Source organism: Oncorhynchus clarkii, chromosome 26, assembly GCF_045791955.1.
Source record: "Oncorhynchus clarkii lewisi isolate Uvic-CL-2024 chromosome 26, UVic_Ocla_1.0, whole genome shotgun sequence".
Lineage (NCBI taxonomy): Eukaryota > Metazoa > Chordata > Actinopteri > Salmoniformes > Salmonidae > Oncorhynchus > Oncorhynchus clarkii.
This window is the reverse complement of record NC_092172.1, coordinates 3,802,800-3,823,915: the sequence shown is the minus strand read 5'-3', so window position 1 is coordinate 3,823,915 and position 21,116 is coordinate 3,802,800. Positions and strand designations below refer to the sequence as shown.

Genomic DNA, 21,116 nt, shown 5'->3' with positions numbered 1-21,116 from the left:
TCCCTCAGTTGCGGAAAAATATTTGACGTCATACATATAGATAGAGACCTTGGATGCCTGGGTATACAGAGCATGACTTGAGACCTTTATCTTGCAGACCTATGTAGGAGAAGCAATTATTTGATGACAGAGTCAAACGGTCCTAAGCCACGCCTCGGCTGTGGCTCACAGAAGCAGCACACGTACACAATGGTTGCAAATATCAATAGCGGAACCACGTTAGAAGAAAATTAGGTTGGGTCGTTTCAAAGAATAATTTGCCAAAACAAACAGTCTGTCACGTTTGTAATATGGATCCGACCAAGGCGCAGCGTGGTATGTGTACATTCTTATTTATTTAAAGAATGAACACTGAACAAACTAACAAAAAAACAAAACGAAATGTGAAGCTATACAAACGAGTGCTGACAGGCAACTAGACATAGACAAGATCCCACAAACAACAAAGGGAAATGGCTACCTAAATATGATCCCCAATCAGAGACAACGATAAAGAGCTGCATCTGATTGGGAACCATATCAGGCCACCATAGACATACAAATCACTTAGACCTCAAAAGCCCTAAATATACAAAAACCAGGGACAATACAAAACTAGCGTACCCACCCTAGTCACACCCTGATCTAACCAAAATATAAAGAAAACAGAGATATTTCAGGTCAGGGCGTGACAGTACCCCGAACCCCCCCCCCCCAAAGGTGCGGACCCTCGGCTGCAAACCTGAACCTATAGGGTCTGGGTGGGCATCTACCCTCGGTGGCGGCTCCGGTTCTGGATGCAGCCCCCCCTCTTTACGCTGATCCCTCCGCCATTGTAGAACCGGACCGTGGATCATCGCCGGAGGCTCTGGACTGCGGAACATCGCCGGAGGCCCCGGACTGGGAACCGTCACTGGAGACCCCGGACTGGGGACCGTCGCTGGAGACCCCGGACTTGGGACTGTCGCTGTAGACCCCAGACTTGGGGCTGTCGCTGGAGACCCCGCACTGGAGACGGTCGCTAGAAACCCCGGACTGGGCACCGTCGCTGGAGGTTCCGGACTGTGGACCGTCGGTGGAGGTTCCGGACTGTGGACCGTCGGTAGAGGTTCCGGACTGTGGACCGTCGGTGGAGGTTCCGGACTGTGGACCGTCGGTGGAGGTTCCGGACTGTGGCCCGTCGGTGGAGGCCCCGGACTGTGGACCGTCGGTGGAGGCCCCGGACTGTGGACCGTCGGTGGAGGTTCCGGACTGTGGACCGTCGGTGGAGGTTCCGGACTGTGGCCCGTCGTTGGAGGTTCCGGACTGTGGCCCGTCGTTGGAGGTTTCGGACTGTGGCCCGCCGTTGGAGGTTCCGGACTATGGCTCTGTACTGGGAACTGTCGCCGGATGCTTTGGACTAGAAACTGTCGCCGGAAGCTCTGGACTGGGAACTGTCGCCGGAAGCTCTGGACTGTGGAGGCACACTGGAGACCTGGTGCGTGGGACTGGTACAGGTAGCACCGGGCTAAAGACACCTCAGGGCGAGTGGGGGAGGAGGCACAGGACGTACTGGACTCTGGAGGCGCACTGGAGGTCTGGTGCGTGGTGCCGGCACTGGTGGTACCGGGCTGGTGACACGCACCTCAGGGCAACTCCTGGACTGTGGAGGTGCACTGAAGATCTGGAGCGTAGAGCTGGCACAAATCGTCCTGGCTGGATGCTCACTTGAACCCGGTAAGTGCGGGGTACTAGCACAGGACGCACTGGGCTGTGCAGATGCACCGGAGACACAGTACGCAGAGCCGGCGCAGGATATCCTGGTCCAAGGAGGTGTACTGGAGACCAGGAGCACCATCCCTCCTGGCTGGATGCCCATTCTAGCCCAGCAAATGTGAGGAGCTGGAATAGAGTGCACCGGGCTATGAATGCGAACTGGAGACACCGTGCGCATTACTGCGTAACATGGTGTCTGACCAGTCACATGCTTCCAACGGTAAGCACGGGGAGTTGGCTCAGGTCTAACCCCTGACTCTGCCAATCTCCCCGTGTGACCCACCCCCCCCAAAAAAGTTTTTTTGGAGCTGCCTCTCGGGCTTCCGTGCTAGCCGTGTCCCCTCGTATCGTCGCCGTTCCTCCTGCGCTATCTCCACCTGCTTCCATTTCAGGGTCTTGTCCCCTGCCATTACCTCCTCCCAGGTCCAGGATTTCCTCCACTCATCTTTCTCCCGAACCCAGGATGTCCACTCCTCTTGAACATGCTGCTTGGTCTTTTTGTGGTGGGATCTTCTGTCACGTTCGTTATAAGGATCGGACCAAGACGTAGACATACAAAAACTCTAGACAATAGAAAACTAGTGTACCCACCCTAGTCACACCCTGACCTAACCAAAATATAAAGAAAACAGAGATATCTCAGGTCAGGGCGTGACACAGTACCTCAAATAGCGGCGGAATAAATTCAAACACACAACTACTCACATTGTTTCAAGACCACGGACAGTAAATGCTGTCAAAGAGAAAAAAGTTGCGCTGTATTCGATGTTCTATCTCCAGCATGCAACAATAAAAAAATGCACCACAACACAAAATGTCAAGTACCCAGTACTTCCAATTGCAATGTCATTACCTTGTTTTTACCACACAACCATTGATCTAAAGTTGAAATAATATTTTACACATTGTATTTAAAATGATATGAACGAGATAGCAAAAGCAAGCTGTAGATGAAAACAGAAAGTCCCCTCACCATTATGATTATAATTTTAAAATGTCCATTCTCCTGTCCTTCTCTATGAAATCGGCAATCACAGGTTCATATAGCTTGTATTTTGATTTTAAAACCGAAATAAGTTATTTTTCGATTGAGATCAAAGCCAGAGCTGACAGTCGCACCTGTCCAGTGGGGTTCCTGTAATATGTCTTGATCCTTTTTAGTTTAGAAAATGTTCTTTCTACTGACGCACTGGACACTGGAATGGTAAAAACTAGACAGGTAAGCAGATACAATTGGTGCATACTATCAATTAGTCTCTTCTGCTGGAGAAAGTGGGGCAGATCAGGCAGGCTCTTACCCTCGAAGTCAGACATTGAGTACACAACGTTGAGTTCTGTTTTAAGCTGTGGCAAATCAAAATTAGGGCTATAGCGCTTTTTGAGACTTGAGAACGCAGCGCTTGGTTTTCCCTATATATTTGGAACTTTTGTGGGTCAAGGAGGGCAAGAAACATAAGCCTTTCATGGTCATTGAACCTGTTTCTTAGCTGACAATGTTGTCGCTGATAGCACTGTGTTGCTGTTGGTACTGCCTGCGAATGTATCCTTGCATATGTGTTGTGCGCCCCCTTGGTACTCCGGTCTCACTCACAGTGTCCTCGTAGATGGAATCGAATTGACCTTTTCCCCTCTCTGTGGTGTTGCAGAAGTCGTCCACCCTGGACAAGCAGAACTGCATGTCAAACTCCCTGTTCTGCAGTATTACAAACAGCACGTCGGAGTACGCAAATATGGAATAGAACGTGGATAGCAGGAAGCAGAACTCAAAGCTTGTCAGGTGCATCATGTATCCATCTGCGCTGTGAATGGTGTCTTCATCAAAGTCATCGTGATGGTCCACTATGTATTCAATGAGTTCAGCCTTTTTTTCATACACAGTGCAAACTAAGTGTGAGGAGAAGTTCCATCGTATTGGCGCCACTCTGGGTAGTCTTCGCTGGCATATTTCATCCAGTAGTTTGACAGATCTTCAGAAAAACGCTGCTAGCCACCAATTTTTTTTTTTGCATTCTTTTAGTTTACCAGCACCTTGCGACATCACCAGATTAAGAGTGTGCGCATATCAATGAATGAACAGAGCTTGTGGGATAGTTTCTTTCAACTTGGCTTGTACTCCGTTTATACCAGAGGCCATGACTGCGGCCCCATCGTAACACTGAGCCACGACTTTGGCCTTGCATTCACACATCTCTAAAAAGCTGATAATTCGGGCAGCAACCGCTTCTGCCCATTTATCCTCAGTTAGATCCTCAAATTTCCTTTCCTTCACATCACCATCGGTAGTGTAACGCAACACATAAGACATTTGGGCTACATTGCTGATGTCTATCGTCTCGTCAACCATGATGGTTACAAAGGGGGATTTCACCAATTCTTACTTCATGACATCTGTCATTACATTCACGACCGCGTGTATCAGGTCATTTTTGGATTTTGCTGGAAGTGCCGGTGAGCACCAGATGGCAGTCTAGCGTGCTGTCATGCTCAGCCAAGAAATCCACTATTTCCAAGTAGTTTGCCTGATTAGCTGATTCTTTACCCTCATAATGTCCTCTGGATGCTAATTCTTGCTTGCCTAAAAAAACAACCGTATGAATAAGGTGTATTAGAATCTCCATTGTGCCTGACTTTTTCATTGTGAGCAAGTGTCTCATTGCGCCGCTTCTCATTAATAAGAAGGTCTACTCTTGTTTCCCCAATTGTTTTTAAACTCACTGTAGCTCGCAGGTGTGAAGCTGAGTTTTGGTGTTGAAGTGCTGACTTTGTCAAACAGGCTAAATCTTTGAAACCAGTTGTCCAATTTGAGCTATTATCGCTGCTGAAGAGTAGCTTTTTTGTCAGCTCTCAGTCGGTTATTAAAGATATCTGTACCCCTATGGAACCCATCCAACTTGAAGGAGCTGGAGCAGTTTTGCCTTGAAGAATGGTTAAAAAGATGTGCCAAGCTTATAGAGACATATCCCAAGAGACTTGCAGCTGTAATTGCTGCAAAAGATGGCTCAACAAAGTATTGCCTTTGGGGGGGTGAATAGTATTTGTATTTAATATTCCTGCCACCAACAGAATTCTATATATACTGTATGGGGCATACAACAATCTCAGCTCTGTAGATTTTGCTGCGAAGAGACAGAATCAATAGATCATTTATTCTGGTTTTGCCACTACGTAGCTTGTTTCTGGTCAAAGGTTTAGGAATGGTTAAAAAATCACAACATGCACTTAAAATTAACCTTAAAAACAGCAGTGTTAGGTGATTTGGAAAGCCAAAGTCAGTCAATTAATAATACTCTTAAGAAAGGTTTTCATCTTTACCTCACAATCTGTGTATACTATATGTTTAGAAAGGTAAAAATGTATGGCACATGGAAACCAAATGAGAGTGGTCTATGCTGATCGGTGGGATGGGCTGAGAGTGGCTGAGGGTTGGAATTAAAGAGCTTATGTTTGGTAATGCATTATTGGTATGTTACTGCTTTATATAAAAGTGCCATGTATGTAAAATGTGTATGTGAAATGTAAATATAAAATGTATATATAAAATGTATGTAAATGTCGTAGAAAAGCTGTAAAAAAAAACAACAACAAAAAAACATTTTGGGGGGTGGTGGATCGGTTAATAAAATACATTTAAAAAACTTTAGGGCGATAAATAAATGTGTACTTTGTTATTGAATAAAAATTCATAATAATATATATATATATGAATATATAAAAAACAAAAAAGCTCAATTCCTTATGGTAGACTGAACATCTTAGTACATTAAACAAACAAACCTTTTCACCACACAAGAACTACAGGAAATATACATTTTTACATCAGATTGGTGGTGTTAGTATAAAAGGTCAATATCTTTGGTTTAGTACCAGTGATTTTGTCATTTGCGCCTGTCCATAGTGGGTAACTATGATTTTCAGACAATGGTGGCAAGAAAAAATGTGGGCGCTCCTCCTATTAACGTCTCTGGCATCACATGAATTAGTGGATTTGAGGGTTACGCTATTATTCCAATGAAAGCCAACCCCTGTTGTTATTTAGAAACCAATGTGATATGATGATTCGTTGAAATTATCCAGTCAAAAAAGTGTTGTTACCTTCTTCGCATTGGCTGAGTTAATAAATGGCTACTACAGGCTCTCATTTATCAACTGGTATGCAGTATACCCAAGTACATTGAGGTGTGTCTGTTAGAAAAGCGCAAACGCTACATGTCATTGCAGTTATCATTACTCCCACATTTATAAACCATTTACTAGTCATTAGTCAAATGTTTTTGCAGCCCCTAATCTAGTGAGCGCTATATGTGCTTTATAAATACTTTAAATGTTTTGAATGACAGGTGTCATTTCTCAAAAAAAAGATGGACATGCCATTCATTGGTAGATATTCCAGCAGTACCTGGTAAAATAATAATCACACAACACAGGATATTTAAGGAAATATGTACACATTTGTGAATAACTGACTTGCGGTTGTGGTTGTGGTCACTCTGGATAAGTATATGTAAATGTAATGTGTTGCTGATATTACTACCATGATTCTCTTAAAAAGTCCATTTGTTATTACATCATTTGACAGATTAGGTTTCTGTAAATGTAATATCCTGATGCTTTGACGTGGGCCAATATGATTATAACTCTAGCTGGTGGTGGTCTGCATATTCAAAACCCACTGCAAATTTGACTGAGGCAGAACTATGCAATCCCAGCTCCAGGGTGGAGAAATCTCACTAATAGCTCATTCCCCCGACCCAGTAATCCTCAAATAAATGTGATCTCCAAACATTTGACTACTTCGGAGCCAAAATGCAAATACATATGAAGTGTTTATTTGTAAATAGTTAGTACATAATGGGCTGTGTATTATGTTTGCTGGGAATGCAAACCAAGATGCTCCAACTATAACTCTTAATTCTAATAAACATAGGCATTGACGGTCCATAAGGACGGCATAGTAGTACTTTACAACACCCAAACAACTACGATATAATAGAGATTAGATCAATCTATTTTTCATCCAGTCTTAGAGCACTAACAAGACCCGCAGAATCAAAACTCTTAGCATGTAAAGCATGATGTAGAGATGTGGTGTTGTAGACAATAGAGGCTTGGGACATTGGTATTCCACTGCAGCCTGGTCGGGACTCAGTGTTCTTACTCTGGAGCACTGCAGAGCTGCAGGTCAGGACCATGGCCAGTCAGGAGCTTTTAGAGTTAGAGCTAGCAGGCCTGTCAACCTGGCCTAAACCCACCAGAGATTGCTTGGGCAAATCTTGTTACCACCCTTTACGCATTACTTTGTTGAAGCACCTTTAGCAGCAATTACAACCTCAAGTCTTCTTGGGTATGACGCTACAAGCTTGGTGCACCTGTATTTGGGGACCTTTATATAGACAGGTGTGTGCCTTTCTAAATAATATCCAATCAATTCAATGTACCACAGGTGGACTCCAATCAAGTTGTAGAGCCATCTCAGGGATGATCAATGAAAACAGGATGCACCTGTGCTCAATTTCAAGTCTCATATCAAAGGGTCTGAATACTTTTGTAAATAAGGTATTTCTGTACTTTTTAAAAAACATTTCTAAAAACGTGTTTTCGCTTTTCATTATGGTTGTATTGTGTGTAGATTGATGAAAAAAAGTGATTTTATACCTTTTAGAATAAGGCTATAAACTAACCAAATGTAGAAAAGGCCAAGGGGTCTTTCCGAATGCACTGTATGTGCTTATACAGTACACATGGGAGGCAGGGCGGTAGCCACCCACTGGGCAAAAACTGATTCACTGTTGTTTCCAAACCCTTTCAATCAAAAAAATGTATGTGATGATATTGAATTCATGTGGAAAACTGATTGGATTTGTAAAATGTCAAAGTAAGGGCACTTCGTCCCTTTTATCACCAAACTTTTAACCTACAGTACCAGACAAAAGTCCTACTAATTCAAGGGCTTTCTTAATATTTACTACATTGTCGAATAATGGTGAAGACAGCAACACTATGAAATAACACCTATAGAATCATGTAGTACATGTAGTAAATAAAAACATTTTAAACAAATCAAAATATATTTTAGATTTTAGATTCTTCAAAGTAGCAAACCCTTTGCCTTGATGACAGCTTTGCACACTCTTGGCATTCTCTCAACCAGCTTCATGAGGTAGTCACTTGGAATGCATTTCAACAGGTGTGCTTTGTTAAAAGTTATTTTGTGGAATTTCTTTCCTTTTTAATGCATTTGAGCCAATCAGTTGTGTTTTTACAAGGTAGCCCTATTTGGTAAAAGACCAAGTCCATATTATGGCAAGAACAGCTCAAATAAGAAAAGAGAAACAAAAGTCCATCATTACTTTAAGACATGAAGGTCAGTTAATCTGGAAAATCCCAAGAAATGTGAAAGTTTCTTCAAGTGCAGTCAGAAAAACCATCAAGCGGTGAAATTGGCTCTCATGAGGACCGCCACAGGAAAGGAAGACCCAGAGTTACCTCTGCTGCAGAGGATAAGTTCATTAGAGTTGCCAGCCTCAGAAATTGCAGCCCAAATAAATGCTTCACAGAGTTCAAGTAACAGACACATCGCAACATCAACTGTTCAGAGGAGACTGTGTGAATTAGGCCTTCATGGGCGTATTGCTGCAAAGAAACCACCACTAAAGGACAAGAATAATAAGAAGAGACTTGGGCCAAGAAACACGAGCAATGGACATTAGACCAGTGGAAATGTGTCACTTGGTCAGATGGTTGGTTCCAACCGCAATATCTTTGTGAGACGCAGAATAGGTGAACAGATGATCTCTGCATGTGTGGCTCCCAGGAGGTGGCATGATGGTGTGGGAGTACTTTGCGGTGACAATGTCTGTGATTCAGTTAGAATTCAAGGCACACTTAACCAGCATGGCTACCAAAGCAGTTTGGAGCGATATCCATCCCACCTGGTTTGGGCTTAGTGGGACTATCATTTTGTTTTTCAACAGGACAATGACCCAACACACCTCCAGGCTGTGTAAGGGCTATTTGACCAAGAAGGAGAGCGATGGAGTGCTGCATCAGATGACCTGGCTTCCACAATCACCCAACCTCAACCCAAATGAGATGGTTTGGGATGAGTTGGACCGCAGAGGGAAGGAAAAGCAGCCAACAAGTGCCCAGCATATGTGGGAGCTCCTTCAAGACGGTTGGAAAATAATTCCAGGTGAAGCTGGTTGAGAGAATTCCAAGAGAGTCTAAAGCTGTCATCAAGGCAAAGGGTGGCTATTTTTAAGAATCTCAAATATATTTAACACTTTTTTGGAGTGCGGGGGTATTTGGTATTTTATTAGGATCCCCATTAGCTGTTGAAAAAGCAGCAGCTACTCTTCCTGGAGTCCACACAAAACATGAAACAGAATGACATAATACAGAAGTACAGCTCACTACATACATAAAAAAGGCACATGTAGCCTACATATCAATACATACACACAAACTATCTAGATCAAATGGAGGGGTTCAATCCAAAAAAAATTCAAGTTAAAGCTACTGCATTTCTATACAATTTAAAAACTCTAAAATGCTATTTGGAGAACAGCAAAAAAAAGCAAAAATTACCCCAGCCGTTATCTCATTGGTTGCTGTAGCTTCATTCACCTCAGTCGGTCTACAAACACATAGCCTATTAGCTATACAATTATCCGCAACACATTTACTAACAGCACCGGGATTAAAAACTATAATTTAATATGCACAGGGGTCTTTAGCAGAACAAGTATTTCATTAACAGAAGGTAAACAAATACGTTTGCTTTAGATAACTTTTTGTGTGCAGCAGATTTCCTGAAAATATACACTTTGTGCCATTATTTATGTTATGTTAATATTTGGGGCGGCAGGTGGTGGTTAGAACATTGGGCCAGTAACTGTAAGGTTACTAGATTGAATCCCTGAGCTGAAAAGGTAAGAATCTGTTGTTCTGCCCCTGAACAAGGCAGTTAACCCACTGTTCCTAAGCCTTCATTGTAAATTAGAATTTGCTCTTAACGCTTTCCTCAATGCCAAGAGCCATTCAGCTTTACCAATTTGTATAAGCATGCCTTTATAATGCACTATTATCAGGCTTATAAGTCTATGTAGAACGTTTTCAATTGAATCAAAATGGCTGATCATACATGGGTTAAATAAATGCATTATAATGCACAGCAACGCCTATGGATAGGGTGTGTGTAAGGGAATGCCACATGGGAAGGGGACGTCAAATTATATTTCCTTAGAATTCCTTGCACACCCTTGATAAAGCATTAGACCTGTCTGTGTTGAGTAATGTTTTAAGCATACAATGATTATATCTCAGTTTATGTGGGATTGTCTCAAGTGGATGGTCTGCACCATGACTAATGCACCTCTTAAAATGACAGATTGGCCATTTGCAGAAATCTGCTTTTTTCTATTGCCTTTGGCCAGGAGCAGCCAATTGTTCCCAACCAAATGCAGTCCTTGGCACTCTCCAATCCTAGGGAGGGACATTGCGCTGATGATCCAGTCATGTGTGCCAGGCCTAGAAAAACAGTGGAAGCCACATTCCCAGTGACATTAGTTTTGGAGTCGCTACGGTGACCTACAGTGGATACTCTGCATAATGTGCATGCGGTAGCCTATGTTTTCCTACTCCAACATATTACGGGTTGCATCACAATGTGAGAAAGATCCAGATAGCTAATGCTGATCGTGCAGACTGATCGAATTTGATCAGATCAAGTAAAATTTTATTAGTCACATACGCAGAATCCAACAGGTTTACAGTGAAATAATGACGTATGAGCCCCTAACCAACAATGCAGTTAAAAAATTACAGATAAGAATAAGAAATACAAGTAACTAATTAAAGAACAGCAGTAAAATAACAATAGTAAGACTATATACAGGGGGCTACAGAGTCCGGTACAGAGTCAATGTACCGGTACAGAGTCAATGTGCTAAGGCACCGGTTAGTTGAGGTAATATATGCATGTAGGTAGAGTTATTAAGTGACTATGCATAGATGATAACAACAGAGTAGCAGCGGTGTAAAAGGGGGGGGCAATGCAAATAGTCTGGATAGCCATTTGATTAGATGTTCAGGAGTCTTATGGCTTGGGGGTAGAAGCTGTTTAGAAGCCTCTTGGACCTAGACTTGGTGCTCCGGTATTGCTTGCCGTGTAGTAGCAGAGAGACCAGTCTATGACAAGGGTGGCTGGAGTCTGGCAATTTTTAGGGCCTTCCTCTGGCACCGCCTGATGTAGAGGTCCTGGATGGCAGGAAGCTTGGCCCCAGTGATGTACTGGGCCATTCGCACTACCCTCTGTACTGTCGTGCCTTTCTGTCGGAGGCCGAGCAGTTGCAATACCAGGCAATGATGCAACCATGCTCTCGTTGGTGTAGCTGTAGAATCTTTTGAGAATCTGAGGACCCATTCCAAAACCTTTCAGTCTCCTGAGGGGGAATAGGCTTAGTCGTGCCCTCTTCACGACTGTCTTGGTGTGCTTGGTCCATGTTAGTTTGTTGGTGATATGAACACCAAGGAACTTGAAGCTCTCAACCTGCTCACTACAGCACCGTCGATGAGAATGGGGGCTTGCTCTTTTTCCTGTAGTTCACAATCATCTCCTTTGTCTTGTTCACGTTGAGGGAGAGATTGTTATCCTGGCACCACATGGCCAGGTCTCTGACCTCCTCCCTGTAGGATGTCTCGTCGTTGTCGGTGATCAGGCTGTGTGTCATCAACAAACTTATTGATGGTGTTGGAGTCGTGCCTGGCCGTGCAGTCATGAGTGAACAGGGAGTTCAGGAAGGGACTGAGCACGAACCCCTGAGGGGCACCTGTGTTTAGGATCAGCATGGCAGATGTGTTGTCACTATGGTGTTGAACGCTGAGCTGTAGTCATTGAATGCACAGTGCTCCTTGGGATGTTTAAAGCTTGGGAAATATTTTTGTATCCAAATCCGGCTTTAAACTTCTTCACAACAGTATCTTGGACCTGCCTGGTGTGTTCCTTGTTCTTCATGATGCTCTCTGCGCTTTTAACGGACCTCTGAGACAATCACAGTGCAGGTGCATTTATACGGAGACTTGATTACACACAGGTGGATTGTATTTATCATCATTAGTCATTTAGGTCAACATTGGATCATTCAGAGATCCTCACTGAACTTCTGGAGAGAGTTTGCTGCACTGAAAGTAAAGGGGCTGAATAATTTTGCACGCCCAATTTTTCAGTTTTTGATTTGTTAAAAAAGTTTGAAATATCCAATAAATGTCGTTCCACTTCATGATTGTGTCCCACTTGTTGTTGATTCTTCACAAAAAAATACAGTTTTATATCTTTATGTTTGAAGCCTGAAATGTGGCAAAAGGTCGCAAAGTTCAAGGGGGCCGAATACTTTCGCAAGGCACTGTAGGTGTTCCTTTTGTCCAGGTGGGAAAGGGCATTGTGGAGTGCAATAGAGATTGCATCATCTTTGGATCTGTTGTGGTGGTATGCAAATTGGAGTGGGTCTAGGGTTTCTGGGATAATGGTGATGTTGTGAGCCATGACCAGCCTTTCAAAGCAGTTCATGGCTACAGACGTGAGTGCTATGGGTCTGTAGTAATTTAGGCAGGTTACCTTAGTGTTCTTGGGCACAGGGACTATGGTGGTCTGCTTAAAATGTTGGTATTATAGACTCGGACAGGGAGAGGTTGAAAATGTCAGTGAAAACTGAATATATATAGGGGTGGATCAGAGTAATATTGTGGAAAGATTGTTGCTTCCATCAATGTAATTGTCTGCATCATTTCCAATCCCCCATATCTTTTTTTTGGTAAATATACATGTCCATATACATACATGTACATACACATACACATGCTTACATAAACATTCATACATATACATACATGCGTACATACAGTGAGGGAAAAAGTATTTGATCCCATGCTGATTTTGTACGTTTGCCCACTGACAAACAAATGATCAGTCTATAATTTTAATGGTAGGTTTATTCGAACATTGAGAAACAGAATAACAACAACAAAAATCCAGAAAAACGCATGTCAAAAATGTTAGAAATTGATTTGCATTTTAATGAGGGAAATAAGTATTTGACCCCTCTGCAAAACATGACTTAGTACTTGGTGGCAAAACCCTTGTTGGCAATCACAGAGGTCAGACGTTTCTTGTAGTTGGCCACCATGTTTGCACACATCTCAGGATTGATTTTGTCCCACTACTCTTTGCAGATCTTCTCCAAGTCATTAAGGTTTCAAGGCTGACGTTTGGCAACCCGAACCTTCAGCTCCCTCCACAGATTTTCTATGGGATTAAGGTCTGGAAACTGGCTAGTCCACTCCAGGACCTTAATGTGCTTCTTCTTGAGCCACTTCTTTGTTGCCTTGGCCTTGTGTTTTGGGTCATTGTCATGCTGGAATACCCATCCACGACCCATTTTCAATGCCCTGGCTAAGGGAAGGAGGTTCTCACCCAAGATTTGACGGTACATGGCCCCGTCCTTTGATGCGGTGAAGTTGTCCTCCCGTGTAGTTCTGGGCGGATTCCTCACCGTTCTCATGATCATTGCAACTCCACGAGGTGAGATCTTGCATGGAGCCCCAGTCCGAGGGAGATTGACAGTTCTTTTGTGTTTCTTCCATTTGCGAATAATCGCACTAACTGTTGTCACCTTCTCACCAAGCTGCTTGGCGATGGTCTTGTAGCCCATTCCAGCCTTGTGTAGGTTTACAATCTTGTCCCTGACATCCTTGGAGAGCTCTTTGGTCTTGGCCATGGTGGAGAGTTTGGAATTTGATTGATTGATTGCTTCTGTGGACAGGTGTCTTTTATACAGGTAACAAACTGAGATTAGGAGCACTCCCTTTAAGAGTGTGCTCCTAATCTCAGCTCATTACCTGGGAGCCAGATATCTTTCTGATTGAGAGGGGGTCAAATACTTATTTCCCTCATTAAAATGCAAATCAATTTATAACATTTTTGACATGCGTTTTTCTGGATTTTTTTGTTGTTATTCTGTCTCTCACTGTTCAAATAAACATACCATTAAAATTATAGACTGATCATTTCTTTGTCAGTGGGCAAACGTACACAATCAGCAGGGGATCAAATACGTTTTTCCTTCACTATACATACATATGTACATACACGTACCTGTATAGATATACATACTTTCTTTTAGAATATACCTTTATCATTCCCGCAAAACCTACCACCCTTCCCCCATTGGAGTAAATTAATAAACAACAACACTTAGGCCTCTAGTTTCTGCTCTGACATGCACTGTCAAATGCGATATCTTATATAGACAGGTGGGTTTCTTTCTAAATGATGTCCAAAGAATTGAATAGGCCACAGGTTGACACCAATCAAGTTGTAGCAGCATCTCAAGGTTAATCAAAGGAATTGGATTTACCTGAGCTCAATTTGGAGAGTCATAGCAAAGGGGTGTGAATACATTTCTAAAAACATGTCTTCACTTTGTCATTATCTGGTATTGAATGAGAAAAAAATGTTAGAAGCACATAAAAGCTTATTTCTCTCAAATTTTGTGCACAAATTTGTTTGCATGCCTGTTAGTGAGCATTTCTACTTTGCCAAGATAATCCATCCACCTGAAAGGTGTGGCGTGTCAAGAAGCTGATTAAACATTATAATCATTACATAGGGTGGCAGGTAGCCTAGTGGCTAGAGCATTGGACTTGTAACCGAAAGGTTGCAAGATCAAATCCCCAAGCTGTTAAAGTAAAAATCTGTTGTTCTGCCCCTGAACAAGGCAGTTAACCCACTGCTCCTAGGCTGTCATTGAAAATTAGAATTTGCTCTTAACTGACTTACCTAGAAAAAAATGGTTAATCTTGTGCTGGGGACAATAAAAGGACAATCTACATTGTACAGTTTTGTCACATAACACAATGCCACAGATGTCTCAAGTTTTAAGTGAGCGTGCAATTGGCATGCTGACTGCAGGAATTTCCCCCAGAGCTGTTGCCAAATAATTTAATGTTAATTTCTCTACCATAAGCCACCTCCAGCGTTGTTTTAGAGAATTTGGTAGTACGTCCAACCGGCCTCACAACCAGCAGACCACATGTAACCATGCAAGCCCAGGACCTCCACATTCGGCTTCTTCACCTGTGGGATTGTCTGAGATCAGTCACCCGGACAGGAGTATTTCTGTCTAATAAAGCCCTTTAATGGGGAAAAACTAATTTAATTGGCTGGACCTGGCTCCCAAGTGGGTGGGCCTATGCCATCCAATGCCCACCCAGGTCTGCACCCCTACCTAGTCATTTGAAATCCATAGATTAGGGCCTAATTTATTTAAATTGACTGATTTCCTTATATTAACTAATTATATGAACTAATGAACTAATGAACTCAGTAAAATTGTTTGAAATTATTGAATGTTGCATTTACATTTTTGTTCAGTATAGTTTCCAGTTTCTCACAGCAGTAAAATAATCCTACAGCAATAGGAAATGTGAATTAAAATGTGAATTATAATTAATGGCATTTTTTTTGCAGGGGTTGATACATGTCTCGTTAGGGCAAATCAAGTTTGACATTTTATAGTGGAAATTCTAAACTCTAGAAGCCTTTTTAAACCTTCAATACACTAGAAGCGTGCATTTACTGCTGTGCAGGATACGGTATCTGTAAGCGGGTATTGTGGGTAAGTTTAGGAGATATGAATGTATTACTTGTTATGTGTAGATTGGGTCCAAAGCCCTTGTTTTGTCTGTCATAAAAAAATAAAGGCTTAAGTCAAATAACAAATTATGTGTGCTGTAGAACATCAATGAAATACTCACAGGCCAGGAAGCAGTCCATACTGAAGGAGATGTTATCCAGACAAATGGCTGATCCTGGACCTGGTCCATTGTCAGCGCTGAACTGGAGCCAGAACCTGAGGAGAAACAAAATCTGATCTTTGAACAGTAGAGACAATCTGGATTTAGAACACAACATCAATGACCACAAGCTGCATCACTCAGGTCCTTGCGATGAGGGGAAGATGAAGTATATCTACTTGGTGATAAACTTCCTTAATTAAGTGTATCATTCAAGACTAGGATAAAAAAAAACGGCTAGATTCAATCCATAACGCTTAAGTTCAGCGTTGTAGCACGATTGACATTTAATGGCAGTTGTTCCGCGGTAAAATCTGCATATGCTGGTTCAAATGGAAATTACATTTAAATTTCAAGCGTGGTACTCAAGTATTCTACTAGCACAAATACATACTTCAAATACAACATTGTTGATTGCAACCTGAATAATGAGTTTTACGCCAGTACTCCAGTAGAACATGTCATAATAGTCTGCAATTAGAAAATGCAAATAGATAGAACACTGATGGATGACCACAAAGACCACAATTTACATTACTGTGACCCTGTACTGAATGTACAAATCTACTACACTGAATGACCTATTTTCCCAAGCATGTGCGCCACACAGAGTTGGTAGAATAACCAATAAAATGTAAAAAAAATTTAGTTTGTGACTTTCACCTACTGCTCTTTTCTCTTCCATTTGCAGAACACAGAGGAGAGAGAATATGAATGACAGACTACTGTTGTGAGCCAAATCTGAAGACATTCACATACTTCCTTGTCTTTTGTTACGGACCAAAATCCTATCGAAAAAAATTTGCTTGAGAAAAAATACACTTGAGTTCATAAGGTGCAAGGACATGCCTTTTAATTAAGAACGTGAGCAGAACAAACTCCATAAAACCGGAAATAGAAACTGAATCAATATCTGAAGACCAGGATTAGCTTGGCTCCAACGATAAAGAGAGCACAATCAAGCACGCCGAGATGAAACAAGTCATCCAACCTTTTTCCTTCTTTTTCATAAATGTTTAATATCAGGTCCTCACACTGAAGAACTAAAAAATCAAGTGCTAATTGTAGGAAAAGACGGATGAATGGAGGCCTCTGTATCGATTTTTACTACCCTGTTTTAAAAATACAGGGTGATACAGTGAGCGATAAGGAGAATAGGGTACTCGCCGCAGGCCCATCGTATAAACCCATTGGGACCCATGATGAAAGGGAGGCTTATCTTAAAATGTAATGTAAATACTGAAATTCGGAAGGAAGAACTGAAGAAAAAAGCTATGCATTACTGTGTCTTTGGACCTGAAAGGCGAAATGTATTTTCTTTCATCCTAAAAGAACACACAATGCATCGTTGTGGTTTGCTGGTTCTTTTATGCTTTGACGTGATGCATGTTTCAAATGTAGTATGATCCTATGAACTCACAATCTAATGAAGCAGTGCCCCATTTTGACCGTGTTACATATTCATACACTGCACTCTGTTTTTCCAAAGGCCGTGATTGGCAAAATCACTTGTCAGTCTGTCAATGGAGCAACTTGATTTGCCTTACCAGTCAACAAGTCCGTAGAGAGGAAGCATAATGAGTCTCCAGCCTCTCTCGGTCTTGGGCTCGCTGGCAGAGTGCCACAGTCTGCGCTGCTCCTTAGGTCCTGTGCTGTTCTCCACCAGCCACAAAGATAGCGCCCATCTCTGGCCACCTCCGGAACACATCCAGAACCGTACCTGTTGGGGAAATCACATTATATTATGAGTCAGAATAGGAATTGCATAGGACTTGACTGAGACCCACATTGACATCTCAAATCATCAGGTTGCGATGTTATACTGTCATAATTACTAGTTTAGAAGTAGTGTGCGCACATCCAGTTACTTGTTCCCACAGTGTTATTAAGTGCAATATTTTGACCGGAAAGTTTTTACTCCAGCCAGACCTTCATGGAAGACATTTGGGTCTAAACACTGCACTTGATAAAACTGTAGAGGCAGTCTGAGGGTATCTTTCTTTAAATGGAAGTTGTAGTTACACCTACAGATTCATAAATTGTCTCAGCTGTACACCAGGCCGTATTAATTTCCCTATTCCATATTGCTCATATTTTTCTCAATCTAATGGAACAACAATACTCCCGTTTAAAGTTATATTTGTGTCTCTCCAATATGCAGAGCTGACTATGGTTTCCCTCTAATCAACATTTAAACTATAATTTATATGTGTAGTGCAAGGTCTTCTATCACAGCGTACTCCCTCACTTAATTGTCATTGATCCAAATTTCACCTTTGCAAAACTGTGAGAAGTTCCCTGACATCAAGATTATAGAAGTCAAACCGTGTTTGCCCGGCATTACTTGAAGATGGACATGATCTGCTACTAATGCCCAAGCCAATCTACTCTTGAGATTGGGTGCTGCAGCAGACAAAGCAGACAGGCAGGCAGGAGGGGAAATTGGACAGCTCAGGGTCGTGTAAAGAGAGATTGAGGTGCTAATCTGGAATCACGGCTAATCTTTAGTCCAGTGCCAAGGAACTGCTGACTTCGGCTAGCTAGAATGTAGCTTTAGGCACTGTTATAGGACTGAACTTTACTTCAGACATAACTCAGTAGCTGTCGCTCAGAGGCCCACTTTATGTCCCCCTCTATCCTCTCTTTCACTTTCTTTTATTTTCTTTCTATTTTCTGTCTCCCATAGATTCTCTCCTTGTGCATCCTATGTCTGTGACGATACCCGTATCGCCAAACATTTTCCATTGGAAAATGAAAACATGGTGTGGGCCAAACTCTTTGGTCTTTAAATAACCTGTTGTATGTAAGTTACTGATGCTTGTATAAGTATTCACCCACATTGGCATTTTTCCTATTTTGTTTCCTTACAACCTGGAATTAAAATGTATTTTGGGGGGGTTTGTATCATTTGATTTACACAACATGCCTACCACATTGAAGATACAAAATATTTTTTATTGTGAAACAAACAAGAAATAAGACAAAAAACTTGAAAACTTGAGCGGTCATAACTATTCACCCCCTCCAAAGGCAATACTTTGTAGAGCCACCTTTTGCAGCAATAACAGCTGCAAGTCTCTTGGGGTGTCTCTATAAGCTTGGCACATCTAGCCACTGGGATTTTTGCCCATTCTTCAAGGCAAAACTGCTACAGCTCCTTCAAGATGGATAGGTTCTGCTGGTGTACAGATATCTTTAAGTCGTATCACAGATTTTCAATTGGATTGAAGTCTGGGCATTGGCTAGGCCATTCCAAGACATTTGAATGTTTCCCCTTAAACCACTCAAGTGTTGCTTTAGCAGTATGATTAGGGTCATTGTCCCGCTGGGAGGTGAATCTCAAATCTCTGGGAAGGCTGAAACAGGTTTCCTTCAAGAATTTCCCTGTATTTAGCGCCATCCATCAATCCTTCAATTCTGACCAGTTTTCCAGTCTCTGCCGATGAAAAACATCCCCACAGCATGATGCTGCCACCACGCATCACTGTGGGGATGTTGTTCTTGGGGAGATTAGAGGTGTTGGGTTTGCGCCAGACATAGCGTTTTCTTTGATCGTCAAAAAGCTTCTTCTGTTTGAAGAGTCTCCCATATGCATTTTGGCGAACACCAAACGTGTCAGCTTGCTTTTTTTCTGGCCACTCTTCCGTAGCCCAGCTCTATGGAGTGTATGGCTTAAAGAGGTCCTATGGACAGATATTCCAATTTCCGCTGTGGAGCTTTGCAACTCTTTCGGAGTTATCTTTGTTCTCTTTGTTGCCTCACTGATTAATGCCCTCCTTGCCTGGTCTGTGAGTTTTGGTGGGTGGCCCTCTGTTGGCAGGTTTGTTGTGGTGCAATATTCTTTACATTTTTTAAATAATGGATTCAAATGGTGCTCTGCGGGATGTTCAAAGTTTCGGATATTTTTTTATAACCCAACCCTGATCTGTACTTCTCCTCAACTTTGTCTCTGACCTGTTTGGAGAGCTCCTTGGTCTTCATAGTGCCGCTTACTTGGTGGTGCCCCTTGCTAAGTGGTGTTGCAGACTCTGGGGCCATTCAGAACAGGCGTACAGTGGGGCAAAAAAGTATTTAGTCAGCCACCAAAAGACACCTGTCCACAACCTCAAACAGTCACAATCCAAACTCCAATATGGCCAAGACCAAAGAGCTGTCAAAGGACACCAGAAACAAAATTGTAGACCTGCACCAGGCTGGGAAGACTGAATCTGCAATAGGTAAGCAGCTTGTTTTGAAGAAATCAACTGTGGGAGCAATAACCTGGGGCACCACGGAAAAGCAGCATTTGGAATTTTGGAAGAAAAGCATGCCCAAATTAAACTGGCTTCTACTCAGGCCCAGAAGATAGGATATGCATATTATGAGTAGATTTGGATAGAAAACACTCTAAAGTTTCCAAAAACCAGAGAAAAAGGCGAAAACCTGAGAAAAATCCATTCAGGAAGTAGGATTTTTATATTCATTGCCATTACAGTATCCATTGACTTAGAAGTCAAATTGCAGTTCCTATGCCTTCCACCAGATATCAACAGTCTTTAGAAATTGTTTAAGGCTTGTATTCTGAAAAATGAGGGAGTAAGAGCAGTCTGAAAGAGTGGACCCTGCCGTGTCAGAGCTTTTTCATGCGCACGACCAAAGAGAGTGCCTTTCTTGTTTACCTTTTATATTGACAACGTTATTGTCTGGTTTAAATATTATCGATTATTTAGGCTAAAAACAACCTGAGGATTGAATATCAACATCGTTTGACATGTTTCTATGAACTTTACGGATACAATTTGGATTTTTTTTTCTGCCTGTTGTGACTGAGTTTGAGCCTGTGGATTACTGAAGAAAACGTGCGAACAAAACAGAGTTTTTTTTTATATAAAGAGAGACTTTATCGAACATTGTATAAATGAATGACTTCTGAGTGCAAACATATGAAGATCATCAAAGGTAAGTGAATCATTTTATCACTATTTCTGGCTGGTTACTGTTTGTAATGATTTGTCTGCTTGGCTATGTTCTCAAATAATTGTAAGGTATGCTTTCGCCGTAAAACATTTTTGAAATCTGACACCGTGGTTGGATTCAAAAGAAGTTCATCTTTAAACCTATGTTTAATAGTTGCATCTTTTCTGAATTTTTATAATGAGTATTTCTGTATTTAACCTGTTGCGACGACCAAACCCGGATCCGGGATTCTATTTATAGACCTAAGCTCATTACCATAACGCAACGTTAACTATTCATGAAAATCGCAAATGAAATGAAATAAATATGCTATCTCTCAAGCTTAGCCTTTTGTTAACAAAACTGTCATCTCAGATTTTCAAAATATGCTTTTCAACCATAGGAAAACAATCATTTGTGTAACAGTAGCTAGCTAGCATAGCATTTAGCGTTAGCATTAGCGTTAGCATTTAGCAAGCAACTATCACAAAAACAAGTAAAGCCTTCAAATAAAATAACTTACCTTTGAAGAACTTCTGATGTTTTCAATGAGGAGACTCAGTTAGATAGCAGATGCTCAGTTTTTCCAAAAAGATTAT

General features: G+C 41.9%; 1 protein-coding gene across 1 annotated transcript in view; it reads right to left on the bottom strand.

Annotated features, from left to right (window-relative positions):
* Nucleotides 1-21,116, bottom strand: part of LOC139384404 (ALK tyrosine kinase receptor-like) — a 658,145-nt gene that overhangs the window by 94,075 nt on the left and 542,954 nt on the right. Inside the window, 2 exon segments of the mRNA XM_071129162.1 lie at nucleotides 15,544-15,638; nucleotides 17,130-17,302. Of these exon segments, the coding sequence (XP_070985263.1) occupies nucleotides 15,544-15,638; nucleotides 17,130-17,302 (268 nt within the window).